Source organism: Ursus americanus, chromosome 2, assembly GCF_024610735.1.
Source record: "Ursus americanus isolate L20-20 chromosome 2, mUrsAme1.1.p, whole genome shotgun sequence".
In the NCBI taxonomy this organism is placed as follows: domain Eukaryota; kingdom Metazoa; phylum Chordata; class Mammalia; order Carnivora; family Ursidae; genus Ursus; species Ursus americanus.
Genome location: NC_142128.1, coordinates 31,681,830 through 31,697,723, shown reverse-complemented (window position 1 = coordinate 31,697,723; position 15,894 = coordinate 31,681,830). Strand labels below are relative to the sequence as shown.

Below are 15,894 nucleotides of genomic sequence, written 5' to 3'. Positions count from 1 at the left end.
TTTCTCTCCACGATGGGAATCCTCTTCCTCTCCTGCATCCCATTCTCTATGCCCTTCGGTTTTCTTTTGCTCTTGGTTTTTCCCTTTTCTTGCTGTATGTTCAGTTTGCAGTTCTATTTTGTTTTGGCTTAACTTTAAAATTAAAAAAAAAAAAAACAACAAACCTAACTTAAATTACATCGAAAGAAACATGTCTACCATCCTTCCCAGGGTCCAGAGTGCTTTCCGACTCATGGCTGAGCACCCTGTCATCAGCACCGTCTGCTGATGCCTGGTCCACCCCCCAAAATCTGTACAAAGGAGGTATTTGCTTTCCGAGCGAGATGCCCTCAGCCTTCTTGTCAATGCTTTCAGATTACCGGTGCTTAAAGCCCGGAGGATGTTTCCCACTGTGAGCAGCACTGCTGTTCCTGTCCAGGCAAACTCGTCATCGGAAAGCAGATAGGCCATTTGTCTGTAATCTAATCAAGGATTTTGAAAAGCACCAAAAAAAGAAATTGCCACTCCAAAAATATCTGCGCTGGGCGGAGCCTTCCCCTGCCTTCCCCCGGCCGTGGTTTCTCTCCGTGACCCCCATAGGGACGCTCAGGATCGGAATGGCCCCTTTCTGGGCGCTAACTGAGCTCGCAGAGAAGAAGCAGGAGACAAACCACAGTCTGAGGTTTTGTTTTGGTTTTGCAAGCTGAAATATTCCATAGAATTCCTTTTCGTTGTTGTCGTTTTTTGTTTTTGTTTTTTTTTTTAATATTGCAGTGAGTTCCCCCCCTTTGGGTAAATGCTACCAAATGTAGGCTCTGGAAATGGCCTGAAGTGATAAACACACCCAAGCCCGTTTCCTCCCTAAACCCGTATTTACTCATTGGGCAGGTGGTCCAAGACTCTCCCTGACGGGGAGCCCGCCCAGGCTGCTTCCTGGAACCCATTGATTCTGCACGAGCCCCTCATCGTTCTCTCACATCACAAGTCAGGCTAACCCTGGGCCCTGGCAGATTTCTCCCCAGGCCTAGGGAAGACTGGATTTACCAGCTCCTGTGTCCCCAGAAGGAGGAAGTGGAGCCAAGCTGTCCCCCAGCACCACCATCTCCCACCCAGATGTCCCTGGGCCTTTGTTCAGGACGGGAGCAGAGGGTGCCAGCAGGAGCAGTGTGTCTCGGGATTAAGTGTACCCTTGTTCTTTCTCCCCCCACCCAGATGACCCCATAACTATGGAACAGCCTCAGCCTCATCTTCCCAGCCAGTTGTTGATCATCAACGAAACAGAAGCGGAGGCCAGGCCCAGCAAGAGCCTGGCAAGGGGTGCAGATGCGGAGACAGTCAACCTGTCCCCCAGCCTCATCCCTGCCCAGCAGCCCACCATCTCCCTGCTCTGTGAGGACACTGCCGACACACTAAGCGTGGAGTCGCTGACCCTCGTCCCCCCCGTCGACCCCCACAGCCTCCGTACCCTCACTGGCATCCCCGCACCTCTCGCACCGGCCGCGGTGGGCACAGCGACACCAAGCGAAGAGGCCGCACACTCGGAGCCAGCAGGCCCCACCGAGCACTGAGTGGGCACCGAGTGGCCTCCCTTTGTGTGTGTGGCCCTGCTGGCAGGGGCCCGGTACACCTGACTCAGAGACACATGGGGAGCACCCGCAGTCCTCACGGCCCCAGGAACCCCCTCTGCCATCTCTTCTCGCGCTCCTTTGCTCCGTGTGAATTCCCGTTTCCCTTTGCACCTCTTGCAGAGCAGGCTGGTCCCGGGGGGGACACCCCGGTGAGCCCAGGTGACTAGGCGGCTGCCTCGGGGAGGAGGTCGGCCTCCTGGTCTCTGAGCCTGAGGACCCTGGGGTGGCAGGACCCCCGCCCCCAGCTGCTCCAGTCTGGAAGCTTCTCGGCCACCATGCCCAGTGTGCCCAAAACAATTGGACTAAGTCACTTTGGGTAGAAATTTGTAGAGAAAAAGACTTCGGTAAGCATCTCCTTTGGATATTTATTTCCGCTTTTGGCAGCAGATAAAAAGCATTTATTTAAAAAGCGTCTATTTAAAAAAAAGAAAAAAGCCCAAAAAAAGAATCCTCCACCCTTAAGGTTGGACGTCATGTTAAAAGTATTATATTACTGTTAAGATTTCATTTTCATTTTCCCTCGAACTTCCCAGCGTTGTGTTGTAAAGCTCTCAGTCTGGCTTTCCCCATTTCCTTACTTCTCTACCACTCGCTAACTCTGTGAGCCTGTGGAAAGTTTAGAATAGAAAGTTACCTTCCTGGAAAGTTTAGAATATTTTTTAAACAAAGGTAAGGGAGATATATGTATTCTCAGGTACACACAGAGCCGAGAGGGCCAACTGTTTCTCTGTCGCAGTAGCCAAGGCACCTCGCGTTTCCTGAAAGATCTTCCCAGGAAAGGGGCCGGTGCAGCCAGCTCCCCACTCAGGACGCATCCTTCATCTCTCTGGACTGAAACCAGTCAGGACGGCTTCCCAGCGTTCCCTTCAGTTGTGGCCCCCTCTCTTTGTCTGGAAAGAACAGTTGGGGACCGCGCAGACTCGGGCCCCGTGGCTGTGATGGAAAGAAGAGGCCACAGAGGCCGTCCTCCACGTGGCCTGCGCCCGACCTTGTGTGCACGCGCCGCAGGGCACGTCCCGTCTCGACCAGTTGTCCTGGGAGCTCAGGTGCACCACTCTCCCTCTCGGCCGCCGCTGTGGAGACACAAGCTGATTTTTAACATGAAAACGCCACAGTCGCTTCTTCATTTGAGGCGGATGCGTGCGGGCCAGTTCTCCGATGTCTCCTCAAGCGCCTGCGCCGTTCCTGTCTGTTTAGCCAGGCCTGGCCAGGTGACCTCGCCTGTCTCTGGTCAGCGCCACGACCTTACACGCTTTCCTCCCCGTGTGCCCACCCAGAGTGCCAGCACACATGTGCCCCGGGACCATCATCCTGTTCAAGGACTGCGGGCCTCATGGCCTCCCTCATCCTGCTGGGGCAGCGGAGCCCACCGAGGAGGGGCGTGGCGCCCATGGGGACAGGGATGTCCATCATCAGAAGCCCTCTGTGTTGGTGTGCCCACCCCGCTTCAACAGGGAAGAGACCCAGCCCGGAGAAGGAGGCCGTGCAGGCAGAAATTCCAGGGGCCTCGGCAGGAGGGATCAGCCATGACCAGGCACAGAGCCCTCCAGGAAGGAAAGGCAGGTGGGACGGAAGAAGGGGTCAGGTGGTCCATGACGAGAAAGGGCCTGTCATGCGGCGTAGGTGCCAGCAGCCGGCCACACATCCTACCCGATCTTTCACTTGGATAGAAGAGCAGGCTGGCGCTCTGGTTTTGCCGTGACTCTGGGGCAGCAGAAACGACAGAAGGCAAGTAACTTCCCAGCCCGGTGGCATTATCGTAAAGAACAGGCCCATACAGGTGGACCCAAGCCCCCCTCCAGGACCACCAGCCTGCCATCTGGAATCCGGTGGCTCCCAGGGGCTTCTCGGCCGCCGAGCACTGAAGGAGACGTTGGGGACAGCACAGCGGGAGGTCCTGAGGCAGCACTGCCGAGACCCGGACAGTGGAGCAGTTGAACGAAAGGTGCCAATTGCTGAGGGCAGGCCTGTCCCGGAGGTGGGCTTGCAGTGTAGGTCCTGTGGCTTGCCTCAGCAGGACGCCTCTAGGCGGGCGTGGGGTGGGGACTTCCTTAACCAGGGGTTCCCCATCACCTTGCGTGTGAGGAGGAGGCAGGCAGCCGTCTTGGCTCTGATGAAGGACCTGCCTTGCTAGGTCTTGACCATCATGGTAGCCGCAGGCATGCTGTGTCTTCAGGAGCACCCCATAAACCTAACAACAGGGGCACTCCGAGGCAGGCCAGCCCAGACGGGCTGTGCTGGGACCCTGGGGTCAGGCAGAGGCAGGTAGAGCTGGGAATCCTTGCAGAGCAGGAGTGGGGACCGTGCCCTCCTGGGCTCAGACTTCTGGGGTCAAGCTCGGCAAGCCCACCCTGCCTACCATCTCTGTGTCCCTACAGAGAGAAGGGCCAGGCCCACCCTCCTCCAATCCATTAGGCCCATTGGGTTTGCCAGGTCAGGGGCAGGGTTGGCCCCATGAACCCTCAAACCTCAGCTTTAAAAGTTTCTGTGGAGAAGCGTATGTCCCTCCAGTTCAGGGGCTTGAGAGAGCGAGGGCGCCTCTCGCTGAAGGTCAGACTGGGTAAGGCCGGGAGCTCTCCAGGATGAGCCCCAAAGCCACAGCCAGAGTACGGGAGACCACCGTCCCGGGGAGGGGCGGGAGGAGGGCCTCCACCACTGCAGGCCTTCCCTGCTGTCTTTCCCTCCACCCAGCCGGTCTGCTCCCTGCTCTCCACAGAAGGCAGCTGCCCCCACCTCCGCCCCTGCGTTAGCAAACCCCCCACCCCGGGTGGGAGCGAAGGACAGACATACCTCTTTCAAGACATACACTAGATTTCTCTAAGGTCTCAGATGCACTGTTAGAAGTAAAGGCACGGCGTGAACGGATGCTCATCTTCTCTAGACGCAATAAGTAAGCAGCATTTAACGTAGTCGTGTTGACATTGGGCATAAACTGTCAGGGTTCCTTACGTTCCCTCTGAGGTGAAAATATGTAAATAATTCTTGTCCCAAGGAGGAGCCAGGGGTTGGGAAACCCTCATGCTTCTGGGCCAAGGGACCGTTCCAGGGAAGTACCTGCTCTCGCCAGCCTGACTCATGCTCTGTGGGCACTGACACGAGGGTGGAAACGAAAACTGGAACTTCCTGGTAAATTGGAGCTTGGCAATAAAAGAGAAAAAGTTACCAAGAATGTGGCTGCTGCTCCGTGGTGCTGTGGTAGGGAGGCCGTGGCCCGACGATGGGAAGGTTCTCTGCGGCCTGACCCCGTGGCCCGTGGCGGCGGCTGGGCCTCTCCCTGCCCCCACCCGGGGCCAGGTATTCCCCGGCTCCTGAGAGGGGGGGTGGGGCAGGGCTGGGAAGACTCCAGTGCAGCAGACTGCCTTCAGAAGGTGCTCCAAGCCCAGTCCGGTGCAGTGAGTTCGGTCTGTGCTGTGCATGCCTCCCGTTGGGCAGGAGGCCCTCCCTCCAAGCCTCAGGTTCTGCATCTGTGGAATGGGGCCATTAGTGGGTTAAGCACAAGATGTGCCTCTGCATCATTGCTCGCATGTGCCAATGGGCCAGGGGAAGTGGGAAGGGCTCGGGAGTCTGGTGAAATCTGGCCCGTTCCGGAACACCTCGGCATGCACCGGCGTGAGCTCCAGAAATCCCTGGAAATGGGTTCCCAGGTTCTCCGGCTTAAACCTGGCCCAGAAACAGGCAGGATCTTCTGGGCCTTGAGGTAAAACCCAAACTGAGTCCAGAACATAAATGGGACACCCGCCTCATGCCAGGAGTTGAGGCGTTTCTGACAGAAGGTGGAGGCTGCTGCTGAGGGTGGGGCTCAGTTCCTAGGAAGTCTGCCCATGAGGCCTGGGGCTGCGAAGGCATGGGGGGTCCCTGGGTGGAGCTTGGATCCTGCTCTGTGCCGTGGCCTGCTGGGTGCTGCCTTACCCACGCCCAGAGTAGCCCTGCCTCTTGGGCACGTGGGCACTCACGCTTTCCAGTGACTTCAGTTTAGAAAAAGGAACTTGCTAGAAGGATCCTCCAGGAGAAGGGGGGACGGAACTGAGGACAGCAGATGTAGGGTCTCTCTGGGCCAGCCAAGGGCCTGGCCCCCAGGTTGTGGAGACGGCACCGGGAGTGAGGGTGATGGGCAGGTGCCAGGAACACGGCACTGCTTTCACACAGATGAGGAAACCGAGGCCCTGTGGGGCTCAGCAACCTTCCCAAGGGCCCTGGAGTGCAAGTCCAGGCCTGTGTGCTTTGTGCTGCCCATACCAGCTGAGACCCTGGCTGCTGGGCCAAGTGTCCTCAGGCTATTTACAGGAAGAAGGAGGTGAAGCAGTAGTTCTCAGGTGAAGGGGTGCTGGAACCACCTAGAACACTGGTCCATGATCACAGCCGTGCGCTGCCCAAGAGCTACTCCCTGAGACCCCGAGAGGTGGTCTGGCTCATAGCCCTCTGTGCAGTGCATGCAGCCACAGATGGGTGGCTCGTTCCTCTTCTGCCTCCCGACTCTAGGGAAATGCTGGCTTCTCTTCAGAGGGCAGAATCTGGAGCCAGACTCCAGCACACAGCAGCCTTGCAGCCATTGCCATGGCCAGGTCGTCTCCCTGTGCTTGGGTCTCCTCATCTGCAAAGTAAGGACAGGACTGGGCCTGCCTTGTGAATCGTGAGGCCGGAGGGAGTCACACAGGCAAAGGGCTCAGCTCAAGGCAGGGGGCCTCAGGAGCTCTGGGCATGACTCCCTCTGTGGCAGCTTCCCCAGCCCCCTTCCCAGCCCAGGCTCAAAGCTGGGAAAGGCCTTGGGCTTGTTTGGTGGTCTGGGACTAGTCACTTTGCTCTTCCAGTCCCTGGTTCCTGTCTGTAAGGCAGACTGGGAAGCACCTGCACCAGGTTCAAGGGCTTCACGGGGAGCACTATGTGCCCTCGGGCAAGAAGGGGCCACCTAGCTCCTGGTGGGAGTCCGCTGGGAGGTGAGGCCTACGGGGGTCTGCCCTGGTGCAGGTTCCTGGCTGGCCGGGCCTTGCATCTTCTGACGGCAGCTGGAACGTGAAGGAGCCGGTGAGGGTGGGCAGGCAGCATCCCGCCAGCCGATGACCTTGGGTGCCGCATTCAGGGAAGACGGCTTCCCGGCCCAGGGCCTGCTGGAAAGCCCCTTCCCCTCCTGTCCTGACACCTCGTGGCACTTCAGAGCAGTGGGAAAAAACCCTCCCCATCTGAAGCGCTTCTCCCCAAAGGAAGATGGGTCTGAATCACCCAGACGGGAACACATGGGGCTTCCCAGGAATTTACTCGAGTGTGCAGAGGGGGCAGCAGGAGGCCTCCCCTGCCCTCCAGGCACCTCACCCACCCCAGAACCTCAGCGCCGTGGCCCTTAGCCCACCCTGCTCCCGGGCCCCACGCCACTGGCTCAGCCTGATTTCCCTCCAGATGGTGCCCGCCTCAACACTCCTGAATTACCATTTCCTCACCTCTTAACTGACCTTATAAATTCAATGTGCTTAAAAAGGGAGAGACTTTACCACTGGAAGCCCAAACACAAAACCAGCACCACTTACTGTATGTGTTTCCCAGGGCCACCGTAACAAATGACCACAAACCACGTGGCTCAAAACAACAGGAATGTGTTCCCACTGTTCTGGAGACCCAAGGTCTGAGATCAAGGGGTCGGGTGGGCTGGTGTCCTCTGGAGGCTCAGAGGGAGCATCCGTTCCCCACCTCCCTCTTGGTTCCTGGTGGTGCTGGCGGTCCTGGCGGGCCTGACGTGTGGCCGCCTCACTCCATTCTCCCTGTGTCTTCACGCAGTCCGTCCTCCCTTGTCCCCCATGTCAAACCTCCCTTCTCTTAGAAGGACGCCAGTCATTGGATTTGGGACCCCATCTGATCCATAATGATCTCACCTAGAGATCCTTAACTTCATTTACATCTCCAAAGACCCTATTTCCAAATAAGGTCACCTTCCCAGGTGCTGGGGTGGGGATGGGGACTATTTTTGGGGGGCAGGGGAAAGTCACCATTCAACCCACTATATTCGCCAGAAATTAAAGATCCCATACAAGCACATACAATACAAGTAAATCCATGTGGTTAAATTTGAACCACCTCCCATTACTTGCCTGGGGCTCCAGGCCCAAGGCCCACCCTGTGTCTGTAATCGGGAGACCGGCTAGTGTGAGAGACCTGTGAGCACCCAGCCAAGACTTTCTCTCTGACAGGATCGGAAGGACTGATCAAAGAGCAGCAGCAGCTCACTGTGGGACTCCGGCTTTGAAGTCTGTGTCCTTGTACCCCTTAGAATCTCCGGACCACCAGATGGGAGATGCTGCTGTGGCACAGATATCGTAGGTCACAGGTGGTGCCAGCCGTGGGTTCATTTTTGGGGTTGGTTGGTTTTTTTTTTTTTTTTCATCTTCCTTCTCCAGCAGGCTCACCTAAAGCCAAGGCTCGTGTCTTATTTGACCCAGTCTCCCCGAGGCTGGGTGCAGGACCTGGCATGCTGTGGGCTGTCTCTGAATGTGTGTTGGATGGATGGATGGTTGGAAGGAAGGATGGATGGATGGATGGAACCATTCTTGGACGTAGTCCCAAATTCCCAAAGCCCGAATTCCATTCGTGTGTCTGTGCCGATCGCCCCGGCCTCGAGGCTCATCCTGTTTGTCCTCGGTCTGGTGTCTGCCAGGGCCTGTTGACAAGGACAGAAGCATTTGAGGGCTCTACTTTCCGCCGTTGGAGATTGTGTCCCCGACCCTCCCCAGGTGTCTGAGCTGGGACAGCTGCTGCAGCTGCTAACATCCCTGCCTCCAACAAAGCCTCACGCAGGACCTAGTGGCTTCAGAGCCAGCAGCCCAGGTTCAAGTCCCTGCACTGTTACTCAGCTGCTCGGCCCTTGAGCGCATGGTTAAACCAGGGCCATCCCTGGCAGGGGCCTCAGGGGTATAGCGGGGACAAGTCAGCCGAGCACTCGACACCCGGCCTGGCCTGGGCTCACCTTGCCGGTGGTCCTCACCAGCAGCCCAGCTAGAAGCAAGGAGTGGCTTTGGAAAGTACCCGATGCCCAGGCCCCTCTCAGGTGCCTCGACCCAGCACCTCTGGGGTGGGGCTGAGCCATGGAATCCTTTTATGGCCCTCAGGTGACCGAAGGGCAGTCAAGATGAGAACAAGCCTTGGCCACGCTCCATCGCTCACTGCGGCCACATCCGGAAGACCTGAGCCCTTTGCCAGGACAGGCCCTGTGCACGCACCTTTCTTCCGAGCGACTCTCCCCCACCGTGGCACCTGCAGCAGCTATGCCTCCGGTCCCCCCAGTGCAGCAGTCTTGTCACCTGCCAGAGCCAGTTCCAGAGTCAGCCCCCTGCTTTCTTTTTTTTTTTTTTTAAAGATTTTATTTATTTATTCAACAGAGATAGAGACAGCCAGCGAGAGAGGGAACACAAGCAGGGGAAGTGGGAGAGGAAGAACCAGGCTCATAGCAGAGGAGCCCGATGTGGGACTCGATCCTGGAACGCCAGGATCACGCCCTGAGCCGAAGGCAGCCGCCTAACAACTGCGCTACCCAGGCGCCCCAGCCCCCTGCTTTCTTCTAACAGCGTCCACTTGTTTCCTTCAGGGCACCCGGCACACCTCAAGTTACTTTTGTTCAATATATTCCAAATCCTGTTGTTTTTAGTTTGAAGAACGCTGAGAGCAGAGCCAGAGACGAGGCCATGGGTGCCAGCTGGTTTCTCAGATGGTGATCCCAGCACGCAGGACCGGGAACAGCAACGGCGCCCTGGTGCCCGGGCCCCGCTGTGGACCCCCCGCAGAACCTCCCAGAACCACCTCACGACTGCCTTGGAGAGCACAGAGGTCAGGAGCCCAGCCACGGACTTTCCCACCCTATTGGTTGAGGTTGTGCCCTGGTGAGAAGGACCTGGCTTCCCCCAGCTGCCCTGCCCTGGGCCCTGTGTAGCTCCGCCATCGGCCTGCCCTTCTTTGGATGGAAGAAGGGAGACCCTGCAGGTGCTTGAGGGTGGGAGTCGGTGGGGTGGGGGGGCCAGACCTCAGAGGCGGCTGCAGGGGCTCTGCAGGCGGGGGACCCTCTGCTGCACCCCTGTTGCATGCTGCTGCTGGCTCACCACCCAGTGGCAGGTTCCATGCCACCTGAGCGGGCTTTTAAAGAGAAATTGAGCCAACGTCTTCGAAGTGCAGATCTCCTATAAATAGCTGGATTGATGGCTTCTCTCTAAAAGTCAAATCTGGGGACGATGGGCCCACATTCCTCATGGGGACCATCACTTAGAAGTGCATGCGGACTAGCCACTGGACAGGTGTGTGCTCCCAGGAACACGGATGTGACCTGCACACAGTCACCGACCTCCCAGAGACCAGGTTCTCCCAGCAAACAGACACACAGACAGGTAGGCAGGCAGGCCATTCCTTTCCAGCCCTACCACCTGCACAAAAGATACAAGACACAACTTCTCAGGCCTCCGTCTCCTCATCTGGAGAATGGGTCTGAGAAGGGTAGCTCAGCCCTCGAGGGTCCCCCAGGTTCCCTGTCCCCACATACTCTTCCAGCGAGGGAGGAAACCACCTGGCTAGTTCATTCAATCCACTACTCGTGCCGAGGCCCCACTGTGCAGGGCTGGCTTCTGGGCCAGGCTGGGCTCAGCACAGACAGGTGATGGTGAGACAGACAGAAAGGCAGGAGCATACCCTGACGGGAGCCTGTGCCCAGGGCGCCTGCCCGCGTGGCCACCCGAGGACCCCAAGCCTGCCCCGGGAGCTTAGCCTTGCTGCTGGGGGCAGTGGCAAGCACAGGAGCGTTCAAAGCCAAGAAGTGACAGATGAGACTCATTGCGAGAGATCCCTGGACCTGCAGGAGGAGGAGGGTCGGGAGGGGCCCACCGCAGCATGGAGAGGTCACGAAAGAAGTGGGTCACCCATGACACTTAGGAGGTAAAACCGACAGGTTCGTTGCACCAAGCAGTCCACTACCTTCTCTCTCCTCTGTTCCTTCCTTCTTTGATGTGTTCGATTTTTGCCTTCTTCTCTCTTGCACCAATTGCCAAAGGACTGCATAGTTTTGGTGACAGTTTGGCAAAGTTCAGAAGCATAGTATTTTCCATAGTTCCCACGCTAAGAGTCAACCCTTGGCAGGGAAGCCTCTGCCGGCAGATTCCCTTCCAGTCTTTTTTCTATGCCTTTAAGCCGTTGAAATAATACAGTGGGTGTAACTTCGTGTCGTGCTTTTGACACTCAGCCCCCGCCACCCTCCCCACCGTCTCGGCATCTCCCTGTGTTCGTAGAAGCTCTATTTCCAAAGAGTGTCAAAGGTCCATTGCAGGGATGTGTCCCTCAGGGTCAGCTGTCGCCCATGGGTGGACATGGAAGTTGTTTGCACTCATTATTTCAAGTCATCCTGCGGTGCACAACTTGATATGTAAACCTGAGTCCACATTGTATATGATCGATCCCTGGGAGATGTTCTGAGCCTGGGGATTACCAGATGGTAGAAACAGAAATCACTTCAAGGCTCTGGCTACAAATTGTCAGATGGCTTTCTGGAAAGGCCAGAGCATTGGCGCCCCCCCGAGCCACCTGCCCTCTCTCCCCCAGCATCCCCAGCAGAGTGTTGTCAGTTTTCGAATCCTTCCCATTTGCCAGCATAGCTCAGAACTCACCTCCTCTGGAGAGCTTCCTCAGATTTCCCCTCTCCATCCAACACATTCCTGTGGCCGGTTGCTCCCCTCTCTCCACTTGCTCCTAGTCCGTCCCAGCTGTGGTTGACTTTGGTCCTGCCACGTGCAGCCGGGGTAAGAACCTCCTCTCATGCAGATGATCCCCTCCCACGCATGCAGCTGGTGAGTGGTACTGCTCCTGATTCCTGGACACTTTGTACGTGCCAACCCCAGCTAAGCGGTTTGCACGCCTGATCTGTTTATCCTCCCCAAACCCTACCACACTGCTGTTAGTATTATCTTCATTTTACAGATGAGGAACCCAGGCCCAAAGCTACCCAGCTCAGAAGTGGTGGAGCTAGAGTCTGTGAGGCTCCCAGTTGTACCCTTGGGCTCTCAGAGAGCAAAGCCAGGAGTCCCCACCCCACGCCTCCCCTGGGCCCAAGCGGGGGCCCTTGCCAGCTCCAGCTGCCCTGGCGGAGGGAACACCCCCCCCCCTCACCTGCCCAGAGAATTCGCAGGAACTGCCCAGAGCATGCCCTATCTCACTCTTTTCTCTTGAACCTGCTTATCTCCCTCGCTTTATCGACTCTGGGCTTCTTGCCAATCTGCCTGGGTAGGAACAGTCCTTTGGGGGTGGCTCCTGCCAAAATACCCTGGGAACTGTACCCTGCCCTTGATGACATCTGTCACCGAGAAGAGGTGACTGCAGAGCCCCTCTGCCCTCCGACCCCTCCCTGGGAAGCCCCAGTGGGCGGGGAGGCAAATTGAACTTTCCCCGTCACTGGAACATTTATTCAGCAAACGTTGATTGGGCACCTACTGTGTACCAGGCACTGTACTAGGCACTGGGGAGGCAGCCGGGAACAAGTCAGGCAAAACTCCGCGCCCCCTGCAGCTGAGCTCCTGGCAGGGGGAGGCAGGCAATAAAGAAAACAAGCCCATAAATCCCACAGTGACTAGCAAGCGTAGAGCACACGAGAAAGTAGAGAGAGCTGAGGAAGGAGGGTTGGGCCAGCTGGGGAGGAGAGGAAGGGGTGCAGCTCCACACAGAGATCGGGGAAGTTTGTGCTGAGGAAGAAGAAAAATCGAAGGAGGCAGGGAAGGGGTGTCTGGGCGGTAAGACTATCGCAGGCAGAGGGAAAGGCCAGCGAAAAGGCCCTGGGGCACATTGGAGGGACCGTGGCTCCAACATCAGCTTTCTGTGTGACCAAGAACAAGTGCCTTCCCATCTCTGAGCCTCGGTTTCTCCTCCTGGCAAATGCAAGCTCAGACGTCTTAAAGTGCCCACAGGCAGACCCCGCACTCTGCCCAGGGGAGGGCTGGCGAGTGGCTGGGGCCCCCAGCGCTGCTGACACAACCACCCTCTCCTTGGAATGCGGCAGGAGGGTGAATGAATGGGTTTCCTTGGTCTCTGACTCCAGGGAGTGGCTGCTGGAAGGCATCTCCCTGTCCCTGGAGCCTCTCGGCAGGAGTGTCCCAGGCTGGGCAGGGGGCTGTGGAGACCACGTGTGTGCCCAGAGGGGGGCCCCCAGCCTCGGAGAGGCAGCCCCAGAGGCCACCCACCGCGGGGTCCGGCAGAGCCCCGGGACTCTGCAGGCTCTGGAGCCACTCTCCCCTCTACCCCCTATGCTTCCAAGCCGTGAGGGGGCCATTGGTGAGAGACACGGTGGGGAGTGCACCCTGAAGGCTGAGCCCAGGAGCATATGTGCCATTTTCTTCATCCTCATTCTGTTCACCCTCTTCGTCGTCGGTGTCTTGGCCGCTAGCCTGTACCGAGTACTGCCTCTGAATCGGGTGCTGTGCTAAGCCCGTGGTCACGAGCCATCCCAGGTCATCTCTTAAGCCTGTGCGGTAGGCACTATGATCTCCCATTTTCCAGGTAAGGAAACTGAGGCACGGATGGATTAGGAGACTTGCCCAAGGTCACAGATCTGGGAGATGAGTCTGGGACTGATTCCCACCCCAACGGGCCTACCCCAATACCTGCCCCTCGCCCCCAGCTGGGCGGGAAGCTCTGCACCCAGGCCCTGCCCTGCAGGAGGTAAGTGCCCCTCATGTGCATGCGCTCCTGGAGCCTGCAACGGTGGCCAGTCACACTACCTTCCCCTCTGCCTGTGCCAGGATGCTTGCCCTCCGTGCAGGGGACTCGGCCCTGTCTCTCAGAGGAGGCAGCCCTCTCCCCACACTGCATCCATGGAGTGCCTGGGCGCGGGGGCACCTGGGGAGGTTAGGGCTTCCTCCAGCCCAGCCCCCAGCTCCTGCAGGGGCTCTGCACGCCCTGCTGGGCCTCCCCAAGCAGGAGAGAGGCCTTGGGGGTCTCACGTCACCTCAGAGCACGGTGGACAGAACAACCCCTTTCTCTACCCCCTTTCGGTCGGTCAGATAAAGGAAAAAGAAAGTCTCCATGGGGTGCTTCTCCATCTTTAACAGCCTTCTTTTTTTTTTTAAAGATTTTATTTATTTATTTGTCAGAGAGAGAGAGTGGGAGTGAGCACAAACAGGGGGAGGGGAGAGGGAGAAGCAGGCTCCCCACTGAGCAAGGAGCCCGACCCAGGACCCCGGGATCATGACCTGAGCCGAGGGCAGATGCTTCACCGACTGAGCCACCCAGGCGTCCCTTTAATATCCTTTTAAACTTTTGCTGATCCCCCCTTTTTGAAAAAGAAAGAAGGACCCCCCCCCCCTTACCTTCAACAGGCCACCTCTGAAGCCAGAAGTGACTCTTTTCTTTGATTTTCACCGTACTTATTTACACTTCCCCGAGACATGTGGCCAGCCGGACTGGCGTTCCACTGAAATGTCACTTCCCATTAACAGTACTTTTTCAAAGCATCGGGTTTAAAATACGTTTGTTCACCACGACAGGCTACCCCCTCACGCCTGTCAGCATGGCTGCCATCACGAAGACCAGAGACAGGTGCTGGTGAGGAAGAAGGGGACCCCAGTGCACCGCGGTGGGGATGCAAACCGGTGCAGGCACCGCAGAGAAGAATGTGGCGCTTCCTCAAAACATGAGAAAGAAAATTACCCATAGGATCCAGCAATCCCACTTCTGGGTGTGTATCCAAAGAGAACGGAATCACTGTGTCCGAGTGGTATCTGTGTCCCCGTGTTCATTGCGGCATCATTCACAGGACCCAGGAGCAGCCCGAGTGACCCCAGTGGGTCAACGGGTAAAGAAAATGTATCTACACCCAGTCATAAAAAAAGGAAGGCAATGCTGCCATTTGGGACAACGTGGATGAACCGTGAGAGTCTTGTGCTTGGTGAGGTAAGTCAGGCAGAGCAAGAATCATACCGTATGACCTCACGTATACGTGGAACCTTGAAAAGAAAGGAGAACGCATAGAAACAGAGATCAGGTTCGTGGTTGCTGGGAAAAAAAAGCAAGACCACCCCGGCTCAGCCCAGGGGGAGAAGATGGGTGTGGGGCCGTGGAAACCCCGACAGGGTGGAGGGCACCCAGTGGAAAGCACGAGGAGGTGGGCGTCCTGCTTCTTGGTGGAACATCCTAGAGGCGGACGTGGCCCTGAGACCCACATGAGCCTGAGGCATCTTCCTGGGCAGCTGTGTGTGTCAGCTGAGAGGCGACACATGACACCTGCTCACATTCCACGAGCCACAGAAGGCCCAGGAGCACAGCAACCCGCACCTGGGAGGAGAGGAGAACTAGGCATCTCGGGGTGGGGGGTGGCTAGTGATGTCTCCCACAGTGCAGGGGACCCCCAGACCCGAGCAGCCTGCTGCCCAGATGGGCAGATGCCAATCCAGGGCTTCCGGGGCTGGGCGGGGATCCAGGGACCGTCAGATGCAGAAGGAGATCTCCCTTCAGGTTGGTACCCCTGGTGAAAGGGACAGAGCGAGAAGGAACCACAAGACAAGAGTCCTTGGAAGAGTTAACCCAAAAGGGACTGCATTTGCACCAGAAGAGGCTGGCAAGTGACAAGAGATGGGTCTCTGCTGTCGGCAGGAGTGAGTATGAAATTGCCTGCTGTTGGCACGTCTGGGGCATGACCACAGTCCCAGGGAGCCCCGGCAGCCATGCCACCACCCAGCCCTGCTCCCAGCAGTTTGCATGCAAAGGCTCCTTTCCTCCTCCTGAGCCTACAAGGAGGCCCTGCTGTTCCCCCATGTCACAGAGAAGGAAGCTGAGGCCCAGAGAGGCTGGTGTAAGGATACCCACAGGGCCTCTCGCTCTAGCCACAACCAACTGCAGGCAAGCTGTTACCCGCCCCATTGCACAGATGGGCAAGCCGAGGGCCAGAGAGGGTTGGTGACCAGCCTGAGGGCCCCTGAGCTGCTCAGAGCAGAGTAGGGGCCGGGACCCAGTCCTTCTGACTTCAGAGCCTGGGATCTCACGCTCTGACCTCACGTCCTCACTGGCAAAGCCGGGAGGCTCAACGCTGCCGCCCGAGTAGCCCCGGCCCAGGGAATGGCCCAGCCCGGGGGGGTGTCCGTGATGGGCAGGGCCTCGCCCACTTCTTTGAAGGAAATCTCCAGGCAGCCCGTTCCTAGAAGGAAGGACCACACCCAGTGTTTACCTGCTGGGCACCCGTGCCAGTGGATCCTGGCAGGTCCTGCCACGTGTCCACTTCTGGGGACAGAGGGAGTGGTCAGGCAGCCTTGGGCAGGGCTCCTGTGGGTCCCGGGCCTCTGGCTGGCAC

The 15,894-nt window shown here is 57.6% G+C and overlaps 1 protein-coding gene across 5 annotated transcripts in view; it reads left to right on the top strand.

The window, feature by feature from the left end:
* CLEC16A (C-type lectin domain containing 16A) overlaps positions 1-4,776 on the top strand; it is a 201,455-nt gene extending 196,679 nt beyond the window's left edge. For 3 of the 5 annotated variants that reach the window (XM_045784362.2, XM_045784363.2, XM_045784361.2), the window contains one exon: positions 1,192-4,776. In XM_045784362.2, the coding sequence (XP_045640318.2) occupies positions 1,192-1,547 (356 nt within the window). In that variant the 3' untranslated portion in view covers positions 1,548-4,776. The remainder of the gene's footprint in view (positions 1-1,191) is intronic. The other 2 variants (XR_006777240.2, XM_045784364.2) reach the window with 2 other exon arrangements.
* Positions 4,777-15,894: the final 11,118 nt, after the last annotated feature.